Source organism: Sceloporus occidentalis, unplaced genomic scaffold (assembly GCF_023333645.1).
Source record: "Sceloporus occidentalis isolate IW3139 unplaced genomic scaffold, rSceOcc1.0.p SCAF_2, whole genome shotgun sequence".
In the NCBI taxonomy this organism is placed as follows: domain Eukaryota; kingdom Metazoa; phylum Chordata; class Lepidosauria; order Squamata; family Phrynosomatidae; genus Sceloporus; species Sceloporus occidentalis.
Genome location: NW_028316982.1, coordinates 140,387,159 through 140,410,440, shown reverse-complemented (window position 1 = coordinate 140,410,440; position 23,282 = coordinate 140,387,159). Strand labels below are relative to the sequence as shown.

At 39.1% G+C, this 23,282-nt stretch overlaps 1 protein-coding gene across 11 annotated transcripts in view; it reads left to right on the top strand.

Annotated features, from left to right (window-relative positions):
• PCDH9 (protocadherin 9) overlaps positions 1-23,282 on the top strand; it is a 972,095-nt gene that overhangs the window by 47,142 nt on the left and 901,671 nt on the right. The window contains exon 3 of one of the 11 annotated variants that reach the window (XM_089511095.1): positions 14,068-15,705. The exons of the other annotated variants lie outside the window; for them this stretch is intronic. Coding sequence (XP_089367221.1) covers positions 14,068-14,112 — 45 coding nt within the window. The 3' untranslated portion in view covers positions 14,113-15,705. Of the gene's footprint in view, positions 1-14,067; positions 15,706-23,282 lie in introns of those variants that run through there. 11 annotated transcript variants of the gene reach the window in all.

Genomic DNA, 23,282 nt, shown 5'->3' with positions numbered 1-23,282 from the left:
TAAAAATTTCATAAAACCATCTCGACATCAGAAATGGAGTAAAGTTGGAATGCTTTGTGGGAGTAAAAGGAGAGTAAAAGAGGAAACGAGGAAGCAATCTGTTTCTTTTCAGCTGCAGTCCAAATTCTGGGCAGTATATGGCACGAACAGGGAAGAAAAGTGTGGAAAGAAGCCAGCTGATTTGACCTCTTTCTCCTACTGCCATGGCAAATCTCTCCAAATCTTCCCTCCAAGCCTTTTTATCTTGGAAGCTATGCCTGTGTTTATCTGGAAGCCCATTTTGTCAGGATGTTATTTACACTAATTGCAAAACAAGAGTTTCTCTAAGGTAATGGCTGTTCTGCCATGTTTGTAAATTTCACAAACTGGCGGAACTGTTGTGTTGCAAACCATTGCCAGAGATACTGCAGGGTCTAGGTTTTAAGAGGTTTTTTTTTCCCGGAGTTTAAAATATTCTCTTCATGTTCTTGTCAGATTTGGTTATACACAACAGTGTTGAAAGTGAGGAGATATAATCTGGAACAGCAGGGGTGGCCCTTAGGTGGCATATGGATCACCTGCACACCTCTTTGGGGGGATGCCAGTGTGGTCTTTGGGATCTCTGCTATCCCTTCAAGTCTCATGGAGTTCTGTAGAATGCTGTTCCAGGGGCTCCCTATCCCAAAACAACTAGCCCCTCATTCTATCTGAAATTTTATGTATGTTCCCTTTTTTCGGCCAAAATAGTAATTGCAGTGATGCATTGTTGCCCTCCAGAGGAGCTAAAAACAGAGTGGTTTGTGCCTTGTGGAGTGTGCCCACCTTCTATTACAGAGTAGTGGCAAAATATTTAGCAGTAGCATCATAACATCACCACTACCCTGCAGGGCCACAGCTAGCAAGAATTTGGGGACAATTGTTCCATCACTAAAGACACTGGAACCAATGGCTAGTCAAACCAGGATGGATGTATCACTTCCTGCTGGGCATCACTTGCCTGGAGCCATTCACTAATTTTTGCTGTCAGTAAAATGGATTCTCCTTCTTCTTCGTTTCCCCTTATGTAATGCTGCTGCAGCTGCTGCTTCCAGCAGCCAACCAAAGCTTAATCCATGCCTGACTGACTGCATTGTGGGAATGGCATTAAGTATCAAGTGAAGTTCCCAAGCGCATTTAGACTTGTTGCAACAGCGTGTAAGCACTTAAGATGGATTTTGGAATGTCCTGGCCAGCAGCATCACACAACATTCTTGAACCTCATTGTTGCAGGCAGTGATAGGACACCATGAATGTATTTATTCTAAAAACTTGGACATAGTACACAGACTCTGTCACTTCATGCTTTATGTGATGTTTCTTGAAAGCAGCATAACCTAGTGCAGGACAAAAGTCCTGCTTGGATAACAGTTCAGTGTGAAATGAAAAGTTTGTGACTCTCTTTCTGTCCATGTCTATTATGCTTGATAATAGAGCTGCCCTCGGACCCCTTTTTCATCAATTTGTCTACACAGTACCTAAATGTGTGCCATCCAAATATACATGCACACAGTAAATTTGTGTATACAATCAGATGTACATATTGGGAGGCAGTCAGAGTAAAGTTTTGGTGTACATATGGGGCATGGGGATAGATACAGCTGTCAGTGGACAAGATACTTATTCCCTCCATCTGCTCCTAGATGCTGATATGTTGAATGCATACAGAGGAAGTGAATACTACATCCACTATGCTTTGGGTCCATTTCCCCACCCTCCTTATTTTCTTTGTTAATTCTCCTTCCTACCCTGCTCTCTGTCCATCCCTAATATCACCAGTTTGTTAGCTGTACATTGTGTATCTTTCAGTTTTAGTGGGGGAAATGAAAGTGCAAATAAACTACACATTTTTTTTATTTAGTATTTTCGAGATTTTACAAAACAAACAGATTTAATCTTCTTTCCATACATATATGTACTTTTATATCTTAGTCATTTTTTTACAAAAGCTTCTAAATATCAGTGCACCCCACCCCTGGAGCCATTCCTATACATTTTTAAGCATCCAGTATAACTGTCATAGATTCACCAAAGAACCCTGGGAGTAGTTGAAAATTATCTTTTAGTGATCCCATGTTCTCTGCATGTGTCTTCAATTCCCAAAGTTCCCTGGGGAGGAAGGGGCATGACTCTTGAACTAGTAGAAGCTTGTGATCTTGTCATCCTCTGATACTGAGGTATAGCTATAGCTAAGGAATAAGCAAATTCTTTCCATTGATTTTATCGCCCCCCCCCCCACCCCATATTTTTTTTAAACATGCTGGTACATTTTCACCTTATATTCTTCCTTTACTTTATTTACTCCTTCAGGTCTAGGATTCCTACTGAGATCTGCTATGTGTGTGGCAATTTTTTTAAAAAAAATGCCTAATTGAAGAGCACTGTTGAGCATGTCACTGACAGTAGACCTTGTTGTAGTTAATTAGCAAACAAGTGTTTTATTTTTAAAGAGTTCACCAGATGATCAATCATAGATTTTAGAGAGTTGGCTGAGATGTGAATTCATCATGCCACTGGAATAAAATGTGGTTTACAGGCTTAAAAGTGCTAAGATTTCCTCCCCTCTCACCCCCCATACACACTTGGGGATGGGAATAAGGGGTGACAGACATGCTGTGTTTGCAGTTATCCAACTGCACATTATACATTTTAGGGATCAGAGCAGGGAATTTCCCATGGCAGGTAGCCTGCTTATCCTGTGCATATTTTCTCTTTCCTCTAAAGTTTTTGTGGGCTTGCACTATTAAATCCATTTCTTTACCTACATAATCCATTGTGATGTTCTTGATCTTTGCTTGCAAGACACTGCAGTATGATTGATGGTCTATGTTCTGCTTTATAGGATAATCTGTTAAAGAATGTTTAGATGTGAAATGTTGTGACCCACAATTCTCCGAATTGTTTCATAGAGGCACAGCAGTTGCAAGTAGTTCAAATGGCTTATGGTAGTTTAGCATTTCTATGTATCAGGATGTCATGGGGAGTGATCCCCCCCAACATGTTTTATAGACTTCAAGTGAACCAGAGGAGAGCCTCTGTTTCTGATTATTGCGAGGTGCAAGACAATATTGCCAACAAGTGCTCTTAAAATAAAGCCCCATTTCAGTTCAATGTTATTCATTTCATTTCATTTCATACACACACACACACACACACACACACACACACACACGTATATGAGAGACATCGTGACATATTCATTTCATATATATCTATAGATATGAGACATCATGACATATTATGAATCATGTTCTGGCCCCCAAAACATACATACACTGAAATTTCCTTTAACAACACCATGGTAAGCCCTGACACTCAGTTCAGTACTTGAAACACTTTGTAACCATTTACATTCATCCCAGCCTGTTGAAAGTAATTTATTTTGATGTAAAGTACTCTCTGTGTAGTGGGAACTCTTAAAAGTACTTGAAATGAACACTACCAGAAAGCCAGATATTCCAACTTTCTAAGGAATGTATGAGAGCTTTGCTCTGTGCCGCGGAAGAAAACTCTGCTTCATCCAACTGCCTGGAGCTAGATTGCCATTGCTTGGTACAAAGGGAAAAACAGTCTGTACATTCTCAGACACATATTTAAATTGAAACATATTTATTTATTTATTTATTTCACTGCTATGCCACCTTTCTCCCAAAAAGTGATCCAAGGTGCCTCACACAATAATACATTATTAAAACATCTTTATAAAAATTTAAAAACAATTAAAATTATCTAGTTAAAATAGTATAAGATACAAAAGTTAAAAACATAATGAAAACACACACTTCATATATAAAAAATAAACACCCTGTCCTGATTATATGTTTAAAACCCTGCTTAAATACGAATGTTTTTGCTTGCCAGAAAAATGCAAGAAGGGAGGGGGCCACCATGACTTCCCACAGAAAGGAGTTCCAGAGGGTGAAAGCAGCCACTGAGAAGACTCTCTCTTACCAGTTTTCACCAAGAAATTCTGTGATGGTGTCGGGACTAAGAGAAAACCTTCTCTAGGCATTTTTAGAGCTCTAGCAGGTTCATATGGGGAGATACATTCTCTCAAATACTCTGAACCTAAGCAGGGTTTTATAGATCATGACTAGCACATTTAATATACTCAGTGTTGCAGCCATCAATTCCAGAAGATGTGCCTGGGTGTGAACCAGACTAGATTTTGTGAAGTGATGGTGGCTTCTCTTTGGTGTGAACATTCCCATAAATCCCAAGGCTTTTAAAATTATCCAGAAATAGATATCATTTAAGATGAATGGATGGATGGACGGATGGATAGTGTGGTAACACACTTCTAAGAACATAACAATTACTATTTAATGGTAGTGACATAGAAATCAAGCTTTACTGGTTTTATTTTTCAAGCAGTTCATGTAGAAAACACAACCTAAGTTATTCAGCAAATGAGGCAAAGTGTACATATTGCAAAAATAAGGTGTAAGTGGCCATAAAAATAAGTAAATGTAAGAGAGAGAACACTCAGACTTTGAGGAATATTTCTCTTGCTGATATATTTCTGAGAGAGAGGGAGCTTGCAAAGAAAGGGGGAGAGAGAAAAGAAGAGAGAGAAACAGAGAGAAACAAAGAAAGAGAACAAAACAGCCCCCATCCTAAACCCAGGTTTGGTAGTTCAGCTGGGTTTAAAAACACTGATCTTGCACATAGGAAAATATTCCATTTTCTGAATAGTGCCCTGGTTGGTCCAAAAAAGGAGCAACCCCAGTATCCTTTCTTAAACAGGTTCAGGTAGAAGAATGCCAGCAAGTTTAGTTATTTAATAGGTTGCTATCAAGTAGAGGTGCCCTGTGGGAATTGAAACTGAACACACATAAGTGAATGAAGCCAGCCTTGAGGATTTGTTGATTTAGTCCACAAACATTGCTCTAAAAATAAAGTCAGATTTCTGCTGGCATCTGGGGACTGAATCAAGGAGGCTGTGGGAGGCACCAAATTAATTTTGCATCGGCGTTCTGGATGCTGGAGATAATTTGTTCTGACACTTGGTTATGGGTTATGACTGCAACAAGCAGGAGTGATCTGAGTGGACATTGTTGGAGCCAAATTTAATAGACTTACTATTGTAATTTTCTGCCTGGAGGACAACGGAGACTTTCAAATGTTCCTGCAGCACAACAATTGGGGATTACGACGTAACAAGTCTGCAGGATTGGGAAAGGATTGAGAGGATTAATGGAGTATGACAAAATTGCACCTAAGGGGGAATCGTCTGTAGCAGTAGCTCTATGGTAATGTGGTAGACCAGGCAAATTGGCAATTGCTACTGATCTTTACACATGCATGTCTTCAAATAAAGTGTGTCAAAGTCAAGTGGGATGCAACTGTGGAGGGAAGACTGTCACAGCTGCTTATGTCATAAACCTCACAAATCACTTAATGCTATCGTTTTAAGTATTTTAACAATCAAGTATGCTAAGCATCACTAGACAGTAGGCATGTTATTAAATAATCTTGCCCTGACCTCTTATAGCCAACTAAATGAGATCTTAAGAAATGAGACTTTAAAATGCAATAGCGCTATTTGGAATCTCCTGAAAGATAATCCATTTCTCTGTAGAAACCAGTTCTGAACATTCTGTCCGCACTCTGCTGTGACCAAATGCTGAACTCTGGGCAGGGTCATGGAGTAAGGGTTTGGTTTGTTTTAAAAAAGGGATTCTGGAAGATTTTTATCGGACAAGGAAAGCTGGGGATGTAAGTGAGACAGGGCAAAATCTATCCTTACTTTAGACACTGTAACTAAAAATTATTTGAATATGCTCCTGTAATTTATTCTCTTTCAGTATATCAACAAGTTTATATAAAATTAAACTTGTGAACAATATTGTAGTGAGAGCATGACCTGTCCTGTCCACTAATGACTGTATAGGCTACTAAATGGCTACCCCCCCCCCCATGGAACAGTAAAGATGAAGGTGCAAGGTGAAATAGACAGAACTAACTACAATGCTTCACATTCATTTATGTGACAAAAAGTGGACATTCTTGACCAGTAAGATCGTTGCAGACCCTGCAGAGAAAGTGAGGTCTGGATGAACTTGGAACACAATTCATAGAATCATAGAGTTGAAAGAGACCTCAAGGGCCATCCAGTCCAACTCCCTGCCATGTAGGAAATCTCAATGAAAGCATATCTGGCAGATGGCCATCCAGCCTCTGTTTAAAGGCCTCCAAGGAGGGAGACTCCACCACACTCCGAGTTCAACTCACTGTTGAACAGCCCTTACTGTCAGGAAGTTCCTCCTAATGTTTAGGTGGAATCTCTTTTCCTGTAGCTTGTATCCATTGTTCCTGGTCCTAGTCTCTGGAACAGCAGAAAACAAGCTTGCTCCCTCCACAATATGACATCCTTTTAAGTACTTAAACAGGGCTGTCATATCACCTCTTAACCTTCTCTTCTCTACGTTAAACATCCCCTGCTCCCTAAGTCGTTCCTCATAGTGCATGGTTTCCAGACCCTTCACCATTTTAGTCACCCTCCTTTGGACATGCTCCAGTTTCTCCACAGTCTTTTTGAATTGTGGTGCCCAGAACTGGACACAGTATTCCAGGTGGCGCCTCACCAAAGCAGAATAGAGTGGCACAATTACTTCCCTTGTTCTTGAGTATCCACTCTCGTCTCCCTTGTGCAAATGAATGACTACTGTTTTTTTACCTCTAGAGAAAACAGCAAAATCTGTTGTCAAAATATTTCACCTACTTTTGAAGTTGAGTACCCCATACCTCATCAATATAGACTGTAGGAGAAAGGCAAAGGAGCCCTATCACAAATCCCAACACAAAGAAATTTAATGAGAGAGAAGATGTGAACTGATTGGTCTCATCCTCTCCCCTGTGTTCTTGTGCACATTTACAGAAAGTACAGGGCTGAATGTCTGCAGTGGGGAGCTGATTCTGTTCATGCAGCTCCCTTGGAAATCAGGGAGCCTTCCTCGGTACAGAAAGCTCCCTAATTCAGACATTACTTCTCCATGCTTTGCAATAATGGTCTAATAGAGTATGTGGTCAGAAGGCTCCACACAGTTTCCCCCATGCACTTCTAGTTATGTGTACTTTCTGGGGGAAGTACTATAGGATTTGTTTCTGAGAGTTCATGTGACTCTCATGAATTTTCATAGAGCTGTTATGCACATATGCAACCTATGACATTTGCTTCTCTCATTAAAGGCCTTATAATTCTATGTGTAATTTGATATATAAATATGCAGTGCTTTTGGTCTTTAACATATTAGTTAGATATTAAAATATGTATGTTGTCTCTGTTTCCTTGTTACCTCTAGTAGATCAAATCACAAATTTCAAACTGCACAGCATTGAGGCTTATTGACACAGAGACAGATCTATCTAACCACTGTTATCCCCTCAGTCTCTACATTATAAGCATCACAGCTTGGGGACTATGAAGGATAATTTCTTTTTATCCTCAGACAGGGCTCCATTGTCTCTTCAAATCAGTGTATACCTAGTATGCTAGCAAATACTTATTTCCAAAAAAGAGAAGAAAATGGCACTCTGTATGCAGGTAGCACTGCCCTCAGATAGCAATGCTAGGTTAAAACATTGGATTTTGAGAATGAGCAAGTTTGAGTGTGGGTCAAGAATGTTGTGGCCATTCAGAATATACTTTTGTAGTTAGGCGTCAGGAAAGTTTAGGGAACATAAAGTCCCTTTGGTAGACCTCTACTGACCTTCACTTGTATAACCAGCCTGTGCCTCAAGATCACTGTGTAAGGTGGTCTGAAAGGCCAAACATGGTTGAGCTAACTTGACAATATTTACTTCAGGACATATTACCAGAATTTTGAAAACTGGTTGTTAGAAGTCATTATGTTTACAGTTCAAAGTCCTCCAGCCCAATGGGTATTTGCTCTTACGGTTACAAAGAAAAAAAGATGCTTCCTTCTTCCAAAGTAACAGGAACAGTTAGTTTGTGTTGCTAAAAATGTTTGAACAGTGCTAGCTGCTGTGCTATGGGACAAAACAGTTAAGATTTCCATACCTGCCTGCATCACTGCTAAAACATCCCTGAATCATCACTCAAAGGGGGAGGAAGCACACATGTCTGGAAGCCAAGCACACTTCCTCAATCTTCAGGGAATCGTTGCTCCCCCCTTTACGTCCTTAAATTGTTCCTGGGAAGTGTATTTCCTATGAACGCAAACTTTGTGTTCATAGGAAATCTGCTCCTCTTGCAACAATTCAGGGATGTTAAGGAGGAAGCGACGATTCCCTGAAGATTGAGGAAGTGTGCCTGGCTTCCAGACACGTGTGCTTCCTCCCCCTTTGAGCGATATTTCAGAGACATTGTAGCAGTGATGAAGGCAGGTTTGGAAACCTTCCAATTCTTTCATCCACTTTCTACTTACTTCAATGCCCACAGAAGAGCATAAGGTTCAGAACCTGAATCATGCTTCTCTTCTGTCTCTTAGTTAGGCCACATCAATGCAACTAGAAAGCTTACTTGACTTTGTAACTACAAAATTGTTGCAATTACAGGGCAAAAGGAGTGAAAATATCCTTTGTTAATTTATGACTGTGTTCTAACGTAGTAATGTCTTTGTAACTGGGAAACAGGACTAATTACTAGCAAGTAGCCACTTGCAACTCCAGTAGTTACTTCTGCATCTCCAGTTTAAGTAGCACTATGAAGATGCTGATACATTTTAAAGTAGATACCAAAGGCAATATTTGGTTGATGGATGAGCATAAGCTAAAAGATAATGTATGCATTTTTCTTCTTCAGTGAATTGTTCTTTGTCCAAGCAAAAGCTCAACAAAAAAGCAGGGTAAAAAGCCAAAAATAACAATTACAAGCACATTCATCACTCTGTCTGTAGACATGTTGTTGTTATTTTTTAGTGCTGTGTTGACTGAAGGTCATGTTGTTTATGCTTTTCTGCTTGTGGGCCAGCAAGCAGTTTATTAATCCCATTAGCTACCCTTTCTGTTGACTGAAAAATACTGATGTAATTATCAATAATTTCTAGCATATACTTAAGCTGTCACAGCTACTCTTACCTTGCAAGTAAATCAGAAGGGCCTTCTGTTGAATCCCATTTTAAAGGTAGAAACTCTGTTCTATGAGAAATTGCTCAAGGTAATTTCAACAACTGCTTAGTGAAAATAGTAAAAAATATATATATATAATAATCTTAATGTGTGGTTGGAACACCATAATTAATATTCTCAAAGTAATTATTTTCCTGACTCATAATTAATTTGAAAATGCATGTTTAGAGTCTACAAGCTTCAAAATATGGCCAGGTCTCTGAGCATCAGTTATGAGAAATGCTGTGGCACTGAACTGACCTCACAAAGAACTGATATAGATCCCATCAATATGCAGAGAGAATACAAAGTATTTGGGCAGTTAAATTATAAGAAGAATGACAACCACACATTCCCTACCACTGGTCTAAGTGCTGAAGCCCTAGGGGTGTCACAAGAGGGTGTGTGTTTGTGTGTGTGTGTGGGGGGGTGCAGGTTGCATGAGATGACACCTTAAGAATGGATGACACCCTTGCTCCCCAAGCATCTGCCTTTGAGCTGAAATGGGTGGTGGTGACCCCCTGCATCCCTTTAAAATGCTAAGGAGATGTATGAGTGGGGCTCAGTGGATGCAGGCAGTAAGATGTAATGTCTTTTAAGAAAGTTTTAAAATAATATAATTTAAAAAATAATATATATAATATATATCTCCTTTCTCTTCCCACTGAACCCCTGGTGTGGCATTGGGGTGGGCGTGACAACATGGGTTACTCCACTGGGTTACTGTAATCCTAATGGTGCAATGCTGTAGCCCAGGTTGGCTTGGGAGGCAGAAAGGGGGCCTCTTTGACATCCTTATTACTTACCCATCCTGATATCTTTGACTGATCAGAACTACTTCTCCATGGTGCTGCAGGCCTGAGCATGCTGCAGAACACCTGACCCTGAAGTAATCTTCAGCTGAAAAAGTGAAAGGGCCTTTCCATAGTGCAGTTGCCAAATTACATGAGATGAGGAAGAGACAATGCAAGGCCTTCGTTCCCTGCTCTTCAGACCTAGGCTTTTTGAGAGTTTTTAAGATCCAGTGCGTATCTGTGATATCATTAGTGTGTATCCCAAGGTCTTCTCTTTGACCCATTCCATTTGACCCAAGCAGAAGAAACCAGAATAGCACCATGGATATTCTCTGTTTCCCATGTGACTGTATGTACAAACAAAAACCCCAAAACAAATTAAGATCACTCAGAGCTAGAATATTTAATTTGGTTGTGGAAGTTTGGATTGTATGATACCTTATAGGTATTGTAAATGGAAAGGTTGTTCATAAACACTTGTACATACAGTCACATGGGAAACAGAGAATATCCACTGTAGAAAGGGAATTTTCCATGTCCGTGTGGTAAATAAACATTAGATAATTGGGCTTTAGATCGATGGTGTCTACATTGGCCACTCAACACTTAACAGTCACTTGAGGCATGTGCCCAGGTAGAATGCAAAGCATATAGCATGTTATCCATTTTGGCTAGGCAATGTGTGAAATCTCCCATTGAAAACTATCAAGTGTAGAACATTTCCAGACCTTTATTTAAATGTGCATTGTCTCTAATACTGGAATAGCTTGCAGGCACTGCATAGGAGGATGCTAATAAAAGAGTCATAATTTAAACAGTTTCCACATATGTTCCCAGGAGCCACAATGCCACATACCTATCACACACAACAGATAGGATTAGTCAAATACATTGTTTTCCTGCGTTGGACTAGTAAAGATCTCACACCATTTTTTGCTTGATGATCTTGTGCCACTCAACAATTCTTAGTCTAAACTACCTCAGACATTTGTTGTCAGGATAAAGGTGGTAATTGTTTTCAATCTTGGAATATATGCAGAATTTAATTATGGTGATAGACAAATATTTGAAAAAGCACAATTGTCTTACATAAAGTTATTTTTAGGGCAGGGTATATCTCCCTAGCAATATAAAACAGTCAGCTGTGCATTAAATAATCACTATGCAGTACTGCCTTACTGTGTGAACATACTACAGTACATGCATGTGCAATATCAACAAGATGCATCCAGTGAACTGCTTGGAAATTCATCTTATAAAAGGCCTACAGGAGAAAAATCCTCAAGCATGGCAATCCTTTTAATAGAGTCTAAATATTAAAATAACGATACCTTCTTGCCTATATGCCTCTACCTTCTAAATGATCATCAGATCAAACAAACTTTATTAACAACCTACCACTTAATGGTCACTTAGAAGAAAGTATGGTAGAGTTAAATGGAGCTGGTTTCCAGGATTTTATGTTACAGGACAGTCTTATGCATGTTTATTTAGAAATTCAGGGGAAGCTGCTACTAGTTTCTGTGTCAGTGGGATAGTGAATACAATCCAGGTTTTTGACTGAACTGAAAGGAGCTATCCATGTTTTCGGGGTAGTACTGAGGATCTTGTTTAGGTTCTTTAAAGTTTAGACTAAAACCTGGAGTGGATTGCCCATTCTATTAATGTGGAACTGCTACGGGTTATTGAAAGAGTTTCAGAGCGTTCTCACAGTTTCAGTTCATTTCAGTGATGATTGAAAAGTCATGATTAAATACTCTTTTGCACAAATCCTGTGCAGTGCATATAGTACAGCATTATATATTAGAGCAGCATCTATAAGGCATACAGAAGAAGCCTACAAAAATTATATGGATGTTAGGAGAAGCAAACACTGTCTAGCATTAGGAGAATTTGTTCAAACAACCTGTTGTTTTTTAAATCTAGCATCCAGTCAAGACAGTCAAAATAAACCACTCTAGGTAACACACAAATTGTTCTAATTGTTGTCTAAACCTAGGCACTGATTGCTTTTCTGAATTAGAGGAAACTTAATACAAACATTTCTCTTTTGTCTGAGCCATGTTGTACCTCCTTTCCCAACTTGTTTTGGTAATACACGGTAGGATTGTGAAGCATGAATGGAAAAACCTTACTGTGAGCTGTTTGAAAGCATGACACATTTTTCATCCATTCATTTCTTAACTGAATGACAAGTTGAGCTCTTTTTCAGCACATTTTCCACTCACCAGAACAGTTTAAAATAAAAGGGGGGGCACTGTTTTCATAGTTACAGAAAAGAACAATCCGTTTAGGTTATTCCCAAATAAGTATTCCATCTTTCCACCCTGTACAACCTGATTTCACCTGACAATGGAGATTAAGCAAGGCCAGGCATGGTCAATATCTGGATAGAAGGTTGTCAGTGACCATCAGGGATCTCTATGTAGGGCCTGGAAAGAATCCTGTTTGAATCTCAGGAGAACCCCTGCCAATCAGACTTCATGATATAGGGATAGACAGACCAAAGGTCTGACTAAGTAGAAAACAGTTTCCTAATTGCCTACAGAATTTGCAGGCTGCTTTTTCTGAAGTGAAAAACAGTCAAAGCTTTCTGAGAATGACCACAGGACTTTTTACTCCTGGTGTGAAGTTTTTGTGTTTTAAACATGCAAACAAGAAGTTAAACATTGGATCAGTAAGTTGCTTCCAATGTAAAATTTCTGCCAAACACTTCTCCTTGTGCATCAAAGTAGTTGTATGAATCCCCCCCCCCCCACCGCTTCTAAAGAGGAATATGTGATGGTGCATTTGGTTTTCATCTTAAGAAAGAGAAAGAAAGAGAAAGAAAGAAAGTTAAATTAGTTACAGAGCTTTAGGGGCATAAGCTGGGTTATTTGTGTCACAGGTGCAAACCAATAGGCCAAAAGTAATTCTTTGCTACTTCATTCTAAGCTATTTCTGTTTTCTCTAGGGAAGAGTGAGAAATATCTCTATTGAATATTTTTATATGGATTTACCCAGTTCACACTGGGACCTGATTGTGGATGTGAACACAATTTGTGATGGGAAATCAGTATATTTCTGAGTTGGTGATGTGTTCTTTATGTTCTTCAGCCAAATTGTATCCAATCTGAAATATGCACCAACATGTAATAGTTAACAGATGCATATGGATTAAAATGCTTACATTTGCGGGGGGGGGGGGGATGCACACAAAGATATGCATATTTGAAAACTGCATTAAAATACTTGTGGGTTTTTATACAGGTTGCATGGAACTGGGGTGGAAAGAGGTTGGAGACAGAAACATGAGAATCACAGTGAAATTGATCTCGACAGTAGATATGCCCAAGCCAATTTTTCTTATATTCAAATCAAGTGAATTTTAATAAATTTTGATCCAAAATAAACCAAATTTCTCTCCTGACTTTTTTTAAAGATTTGCCTGTGCTTTGTCCCTAGTAAGTGAAATATATCAGAACTGGCCTAAACAGGGGAAAAAAATAGTTGAAGGCTTTCACGGCCGGCATCCATAATTTTTTGTGGGTTTTTCAGGCTATGTAGCTCTGTTCTGGAAAAGTTTATTCCTGATGTTTTGCATGCCAGCCACAGATGCCGGTAAAACATCAGGAATAAACTCTTCCAGAACACAGCCACATAGCACGAAAAACCCACAAAAAACTAGGAAAAATATACAATATATTCATTTTGATGACATGAGACTTTGTTATTAAACCACTCCCATTCTTCATAAAATGTTACATTTCTGATCACTCAGTGCCAGATACTTAGGAAATCTATTTTATGGTACATTTTTTGTGAGTAACAAAAACTCAGTTCACCTGCTTTTTAATAAATACTGTTTCCACTTATGTTGTAAGACAACTATAGTGTAACAAGAAAGTCCAGTTAGATGGAGAAGGGGGTACTTCCTTATCGGCTAAAGGTCTGTATCATCACCTTCACCTTTGCCTTATGGCTCATTCACACAGGACTGACCTTAAGTAATGAGTCCTATCTTGTGCTTGCATGGGTCATTTGGGATAGTGAGTTTAGTGCTTTGGACATACATTTCATTTTAGTTGTCAGGTAGAATCTTGGGTCCTCCCCCTCTAAAAAAAAAAGTCAAATGTTTTCTCATTGGTTAATGAAGAAATGGTCCAATCTTTTAATTTTATTTTTATTTTCATTTTTATTTTGTCAGAACTGGATAAAAACTGCAAGCACAGATGCCCTTCTGTGGGAATGAAGCCTCCAAATATCAGAGAAATATGTGAAGGTGGCCTTTAATGTTTGAGGGCTGCTTTTATTCAAGATGGCTCTTCATGTATGTGTATGTATTTTAATGTATATCCCACCTTCCCCCCCCCCAAGCACCCAAACAGCGAACAATAATAAGATATATGTTAAAAACAAAACAGAAAAAAGTGAGTTCGAAACAATGCAATAAAAATATAGCCAGCAGTTTGATCCCTCTTCATTCTCAGTTCAGTTTATATAGCAAAGACCTGTTCAAATAGCAAATGTCTTGGCAGAAGAAGAAAACAGAAGGTGATGTTTCTGTGGGTGTTTTTTTCTTGGAGGGTGTGTGTGTGTGTCAAGGCTTAAACATGAAGTCATAGTGCCCTTATCTTAGTTTTCCAAAGGATTTTAGAGCAACAGGAGAAAGGTTTAAGCAAGTTATGAACAATGAAACATACATTGGGACTCCCTACACCCACTTTACTGATCAACATCAGTATCAGATAAAGGTAATGACGGTTCCTTGAGAAAGTGACGTCTAAAGTATGCACTGTATAGTATAGTATAGTATAGTATAGTATAGTATAGTATAGTATAGTACAGTATAAACTATAGTTCAAATTATTATATTTTTAAAAATCTGAAGTTATTTTAAAGGTTGTCCTCCCCACCCCACTTCTGATTCTGTGGGTAGTTTGTGTCTTCTTTGAGGTATGCCTATCACACACATACATGATGGAGATGATCCCTTCCTCCTCCATCCTGCTAATGCATCCCCTGCTCCTACGTGACAAATCCAACCCAGCTGTCAGAATCCATTCTCTGGTGGAACAGGTGGAGGATATATGTTGTTACCCAACCAGGGATAGAATGGCTTAGTCCAGATTCCTTGATGACAGTTCTTGTGCCCTTCAACCAGAGTTCAAGGTGAGTGCATTACGGAGGAGCTGCTGAGAACAGAGCTTGATATGGATATAAACCCACAAGAACAGCGGTTCTCAACCTGTGGGTCGCCACCCCTTTGGGGGTCGAATGACCCTTTCACAAGGCTCACCTAAGACCATTGGAAAACACATATTTCAGATGGTCTTAGGAACCGAGACACCACAATTTTGGGGGTCTCTACAACATGAGGAAGTATATTAAAAAGTTGGGGCATTAGGAAGGTTGAGAACCACTGCATTAGAAAGACATGTCCCCCTTCTCAACGATACTGAACCCATCTTTTGGCATCAGAAAGACCCTGAATGCCTTGGTTGCTGTTGCTCAAGACCAGTCTACTGTATCTGTACAAAGCACAGACAGAGATAATTTTCTGTCACTGCTACTTAAGCATCTCTGCCAAACAATGTGATTAGAGAATGCACTGCAGTCATTCCTTGATTAGAAACTAGAACCATCCACCACAGAAGTATACCCTCTACTGTCCCCTTCCCCAGGCTGACTTTTCTTGTTGCGTAAGCCCTGTGTATGGTAGATTGGAATTATGTCAAATACAAAACTGACAATAACTACTCTACAGAAATTTCAGAATAGCCCAGTACATTTCAGAATATCTTGGACCAAAAAACTCAAAACAAAACAAAAGCAAAAAACAAAAGAAATATCCTCTTCACTTCAGTAGTGGTCTAATATGTCTTAAGCAAATTCAGATTGGGATTAAGGCTTTATCCAAAATGGGTACAGTTAGCTCCATGTTTCATCATATTAAAAAAAAAAATTTTTTAGCTGCCTGAGAAATAGTGGTATGACCTTAAGACTAGTTTGTGGCCACCAATGAATGATTAAACAACTTGAGTCCAAGACTAAAAGAGATGTTCATGCTCAATAATATCATGCAACACAAATGCAAACAGTATAGCCTCAAATTACAAGTGGGTCAATTGCATTTTTAGGCATTAATTCCCAAAAAATAAGTTCCCTTCTCGATATCTTTCACAGGGCAAAGTTTTGGCTAGAGCCTCTGTTACCTGAGAAGCTACATATATTAGGACATTGTGTTATTGTTTTCTTTTTTAGTTATGTTTAGGTTTTGTTTATGTGGAATGTATAGTTTTCTTGACATGGGAGAGCATGACATACTCAAGTGAAACAGACCTGCCTTGAGGACTTTTGCTAGTGACCTTTAGAATGTATTTCAGTCTGGAGTGTATCTTAATTTTATCAGTATAGCAGAAAAAGGAAGTGACCATCAAGGAATGAAAGCAAATGTACAAGCTGTTTTGTCTGTATCTCTGATGTAATACAGAAATACAGGAAACACACATTTTATGATCATGTTGTCTTTACATCCTTTTACTGGGGTAAAAGGCCTGGTGTAAAGACCCTGGTAGCACAGTGGTTAAATGCCTGTACTGCAGCCACTCACTCACAAACCATAAGGTTGCGAGTTCAGTACCAGTGAAGGGCTCAAGCTCGACTCAAGCTTGCATCCTTCCGAGGTCGCTAAAATAAGTACCCAAATTGTTGGGGGCAATTAGCTTACACTTTGTAAACCGCTTAGGGAGTGCTTAAGTGCACTGATAAATGGTATAGAAATGTACTTGCTATTGCTATTGCTAGTAGGCAAGCACTATTGTGAGTGGAAGGGATACATAATGGGAGTTCTCTGGGAATCAAAGTTTCATAGTAGCACACATACATGTGCTTTAAAGTCTGCGAAACAATTCTGAACTGTTTCTAGCTGCAAGTGCTGGTACGCACAGAGGGGAATAGTGACTGTTTATGTACCCAAAGATTGACCAACCAGTTCAGTTCAGGCCAGAGCACAGGATAGACATCCATACCCATGTTGGCTACAAACTCCAAAGTCTTTTCATGTGTTCAGAACTTCATTGCACAATTGGGACAAATATTGGGCGGTGGTGGTACAGGCCAAACAATACTTGCCACAGATTAAATTAGCAGGCATGGTATCAATCTACCTTCATATGTCCAGCAGAAAATTTTTACATGTCTACTCAACAATAACAGTCATTGCACACAATTAAATATGTACTGTGGAAATTGTACACAACTTTAGTAACTGCTGATTACTTGTATTTTTTTAATATGGATTATTTAATGTATTTTCTAAAATACTATACAGTGTTAGCCATTTGGTCTGAAAGATTCAAATACAATTACTACTCAGCAGCAATTATTCTGCATAGTTAGCAGGCATAGTCATACAATATTGTGTGAATGATGTGAACACTATGGACTCATAAGAATGTGATTTGAACATGATGCATAAATAATAGGAATCCATTTGAGGAGAATGTATTCCTCCAGTCTATTGGCATGATTTTGCTGTGCTTTTGCTAAACGTGTGAACATATTCACAGTGCTGGCTAATAATGCACTTTCTGAAATACTCCTGCACCAAGCAAAAGCTGCATAATTCAGCTATTTATTCTCTCAGTCTCGTTGCTATGTATTTACCATGTATGTTCTTTAGATCCCCCCCCCCAAAAAAAAATGATTCTATGCATTTATCTTAGATACTTTGTCTGTGCTATACTGACTATTCTGTTTACTGGAAATTCACTGAGTACCTGTACAGCAAAATGTTTCAGTATAATCAGTGCTGGATAATGAAAGGCAGGCTTGCAAATACCTTATTGCCTTTTGTGAGTAAGAATTGCTTCCAGGTGACAGTACACGGAAGCTTTACAAGAATGGTGCTTCTAATAGTCCTTTTATACCACAAATGAATGTGTGTGGATAAGTAGATTAGTGAATTAAAAAACCCACAACCTTTATGTGAAGTTGTAAATTTTCTGAGCATATTTGCAAGGCTGATAAAATCTCATAGCTGACCTTTATAAAACAGATATTTGTACACTATTATTCAAGTAATGACTACAAAAAAGTTACAAGTTTTAAAAATTGCTGTATTTACAATCTGTACCACATTTCATTTTTTGCTTTAATTTGTTAAACAGTATAATGTAAAACAGTATGCCTTTCATGCCTGTCAAATCAACAAATCCTACTATTTATTTACAATATATAGGTATATAGATATTTATATATAACCTAATGTAACTGCAAATTTATTGCATTCTTATAAACTGTATATATTTATATGATGTGACTTCAAAAGTCTGTATTGGAACTTAACTTTGCTTAAATGACTGCTGTGTGGACCTCTTTAAACTTTATTTTTAACTGATGGTTTGATGGCTATGATCATTTACTAAATGTACTTTGGAAAAAATTCACAATAAAGTTTCAGAAGTTGTTTTGTACAATGTTGAGGCTTTGTCTTGAATTTTCTTGCAAAAGCTGAATTCATGCTCTGGGAAGATCTAGCAGCACTTTTCCTGAGTTGTATGCTTAAGTAAGTTTGATGGCAAATGATAAAATGCTTGTGATGAGTGACTAAATGAAGTTAGGTGCTGTCTTAGATTACATATGAAAGCTTACCAAGCTAAAGCAGACAAGTCTTACTCCAACATCACCTTTAGAATGAAGCCAAAAGGTCATAGATTGAGAAACACAGAATTCTCAGTGGTGTTCACATGCTCTTAAATCCATATATTTCAGTTGTCAGTGATCCCAGGGTACCTTCAGAAGAAAGTCATGTTGGATTTCTGGAGCTGGTCAGAATGGGCATTGTCCAGAAAAATACATATCTATAAATACAAGTTGAAATATGTATCTGCAGTTTTTGATTGCTCAGTGTTCTGAAGCTTTGAAAACTTGCAGTGGATTGGAAAAATCTCCTCTCAGGATGCATACAGCCTGAGGTATTCAGCCTGAGGTATACAGCCATATGGGGAAAAAATAACATATGAGGTTAGATCAGCCACATTAACAACCTAACAATTATCTTGCAGTTTGGCTGAACAGATTGACTTATGCAATGTAAATTGCTGAAAGTGGTTTCTTACGGACACCCGTGTTGGCTTATGCATTACATTTTTTAATATACAAAAGGTGTGGTGATTTAAGAGTATATTAGTTGATCATGAATGGCTATTTCTCACATTGCAAACACAAGAAAATCAGTATTGGGGAAGCCAAACTCCTGTGCAGGAGGAAGAAACAACACCATGCTTTTGTTAATATAGTGAATGGATCATCAGGATTCACAGGTGACTATAGAATCAGAATTAGAAAACCACAAGGGCCATCTAGTTCAATCCCCTGCTGTGGCAGGAATCCACAACTGAAGCATCCTCTTAACCTCTTTTAACCTCTTTTTAAAAAGCTCCAAAGAAAGAGTCTATCACTTTCTGAGGCAATCAGAACAGCTGAACAGCTCTTACTATCAGAAAGATCTTCATACTGTTTTGTCAGAATCTCTTTTCTTGTAATTTGAACCCACTGGTTTGGGTCCTATCCTCTGGAACAGCAGAAAACAAGCTCACTCCCCTCTCCCACGTGGCAGTGCTTCACATATTTAAAAAATGGCTATCGTATGACATAACAATTTTCTGTTCTTCAAGTTAAACCCACATAACTCTTTCAAACTGTTCTTCATAGGATTTGGTTTCCAGATATTTTACCATTTTGGTCACTTTCCTCTGGACATGTCCCAGTTTGCCAATATACAGTGGACCCTTGTTATACGCTGGGATTTGGTTCCAAGATCTCCTGCGTATAACAAAATCTTTGTATGCTCAAGTCCCATTAAATATAATGACATAGCTAAATGGTGTCCCTTATAAAACATGGAAAATCAAGTTTTGATATTTGAAATGTATACTTTTTATTAAACATTTTTAAACCATGGATGCTTGAATCTGTGTATAAAAAATCAGTGTATAAGAAGGGCCGACTGTAATTCAAAAATTGTTGTGCCCACATATATTGTTCAGGGTTTATAATCTAACCAATAATGGTTATATATAGTCATAGTGTAAATTTATTAGATGAATTGGCAGGAGTTCAAAATCTAATCCCCCAAATTCACTAAACCATAGACTCATTCTCATCGGATCTCAGTCTTCTTTTTCTGTCCCATTCTCATGGGGAGCTATTATCTATTTTTTACATGCTGGTTGATATCAGAGAAATATGAATCTGCAGGTGTCTTTCCCAACTGCAGCCATATGTCAAATGTTTTGCATGAGCACAAATATTTTGTAAACTTGTGTACAAGTAGATCCTGCTTTTTATACAGCTGATGTGCTTCATGAAATGAATGTATGGGTCATTTGAGCAAGACTTAGTTATATATAAATGCATATGTCTAGCTGCTCTGGCTCATACCAAATATCTTACTTCACACTGTCACATACCAAATGCACACATCAAGGGTTCTTAGTCACATTCCACCAGGTATACTGATAACATCCAGGCAAATCCAGCACATTTCAATAAGATTTGACTGTGTAAAATGTATCTGTCTTGGTTGCATTTAATGTACACATACTTCCTATACAAAGGCCCCTTGCCTGTAGCATCTTGCCAAGAGCTGATGAGAATGATGTCACCCTTTTGATTTTTCAGATTTCTGATTAGTAGCAGAAGTATGGCAAGATTCTTCTTCCTGCTTCATAGAGTATTGCAGAATATTGACTTTCCTGATATTTAGATGAAACAAGGGTACTTCATTAAAAGGTAAAGGTTTCCCCTTTGGCAAGTTTGGATAATTGTGTCCAACTGTTGGAGACAGTATTCATCTCTGTTATTAATCAGAAGAGCCAGTGTTGCCAGAGTACTCTGTAGTCATGTAGACAGCATGACTGCATGGAACGCTGTTACCTGCCCTATTTTCAGTTGCCCTTGGTATCCGTCAACTTCCCATCCATGGATCCAAGCATCTGCAGATGGCAAGCCCATGTTGTCCCCAGTGGCAGCACTGCTATTTGGGACAGTCCCTTTTGTCCTTTGGTGGTGTGTGCATGTGGCCATGCTGTCATTAAGTTCAATTTTCCCCAATGGCTGCATGGCCACATGCACACCACCATGGAGCAATGGGGGGTGTCTCTAATGGTGACACTGCCACATGCCACCATGGGAGGCTTGAGCATCTGTGGATTTTGGTAACTGTGGGGTGGGGTGGGGGGTCTCGAATGGGCCGACTGTATCTACTTGCACTTTAACATGCTTCTGAACTGCAGTAGCAATAGCATTAGGATTTATATGTCTAGACCACTTATAAGTGAACTCAGCACTCTCTAAGCTGTTTACAATCTGTAAACCAATTGCCACCAACAAGCTGGGTATTCAATTTACCAACCTATGGAAGGATGAAAGGCTGAATCAACCTTGGAGCCCTGCAATCAAACTCACAACCATATGGCTTCAGTATCGACATTTTATCCACTGCACCACTGGGACTCCTTGGTTGCTAGGTTGATTGCTTCTTGGTTGGCAGAAGCTAGGGCTAGTGATGGGAGCTCACTCTGTCAAGCAATGCTTGGGTCTTGAATTGCTAGTCTGCCACCTTTGCAATCATCAGCATCAGCATTTTAATCACTAAGTCACAGTGTCCTGTGTTAAATTATAGTTTCAGCCTTTTTTTTTTAAGATCATGCTTATAATGAGCTGAAGTTCAATTTCATGGAAAATGCAGGTCCTATAAGGACTGCTCCTGCAAGCCTCCTTGTATACACATTGAATCTATGGGTGGTGAGGAGGTTGAAATTGTGCCCCTTCACTATGCCACTTCCAGTGCTGATGCCCTTGCCATGCTCCCCTGGTAGCTGCACTTCAGAATTAGTGGAAAGAGTATTTTTATACAGTGCTCCTGCTAGGGTTTGTACTCAGCAGGTGGCTTGGTGTTGTGAGCCTAGTTGGCAGTCAGGATCCTGTTGCCTCTCACACATTTATTGAGCAAGTGTGCAGTGTAATAGGAAGCTTTCTTTATGGATATTTAGAGCAGGGTTACTCAACTAGGGTTCCAGATAACCTTAGGGCTTGGTAATATGATCAGAGGGGTCCTGTGAGAGATGAAGATTGAAAAAAAAACTTTTTATTGAGCTATTGATGTAATAATTTTAGTGCAAAAATATATAAGGCACAGAGCAGTCAGTTTGGAAGAAGCAACCTCCGGCTGTGATTGCACCAGGACAGCAGTGACCACACAGCCCACTTCCAAAGCAGGCCTCTGAGGTCCCAAGATGGTGCCTCCAGAATATGGTTTAACTGACTCCTTTTTAATCCAGTCTTTTGGACTGAAGGGCAGCATCAGACTGGCTTCTGGCCACTTTGGGGGCATGCATCATCTAAACACCACTCCCCCAAAGTGGCTGCTTCATTTGGCCCATGTCTTCTGGGCCTGTATTTCAAAGGTCCTTCCAGGGTCAAAATATTGAGAGAGGTTGTTGTAGAGTATCAATAAATATTTACTTACCTTTATATTTAGCTAGCAATATATGTGTGTGTGTGTGTGTGTGTGTGTACACACACACACACTACACACACACACACACACACAGTCACCCCTCCATTTTTGCGTATTTGGAATCTGTGTTCCTTGCCCATTCGTGGGTGGCAAACGGAGGGACACAAAATGGGGTGCCTGCTGCCATTGAAGTCAATGGGGCTTGAATATTGATATAATTGATTTTCCGTTTTCGTGCATGGGGGGGGGGGTTCAGAATGGCTCCTCTGTGAAAACGGAGGGGTGACTGTGTGTGTGTGTGTGTGTGGGATACAGTGGATCCTTGTTATACGCTGAGGTTTGGTTCAAAGATCCCCCATGGATAACAAAATCCATGAATGCTCAAATCCCATTAAATATAATGACATAGCAAAATGGTGTCCTACATAAGAATTGGAAAATCAAGGTTTGATATTTGAAATTTATAGTTTTTTGAACATTTTCAAAACATGGATGCTTGAATCCATGTATAAAAAATCTGTATATAAGAAGGGCCGACTGTGGGACTACACACACACACACATACACACACTTGTCCCCCCATATTTGTAGCTTTGACTTTTGTGGATTTGATTATTCATGGATTTTACTAATATGTTCTCTCTAGGAATCTCTGTGTCTTCCAGTGTAATTCTAAGGTCAACTTTAAATAAATGTCGCACTGAAGGACCTAGAGATTCCAAGAGGGAACAATCCACTAGGCACTTGTAGCTCCTCCAGTGCAATTCTATGGCCCATGTCTGACAGATGTTGACCACAGAGTTGCACTGGAGGACCTAGAGATTCCTAGAGAGGTGTTCTCTCATGAAAAAAACAGTATTTTTGTTATTTGTGGTTTTTCCACATTCAGGGGATCC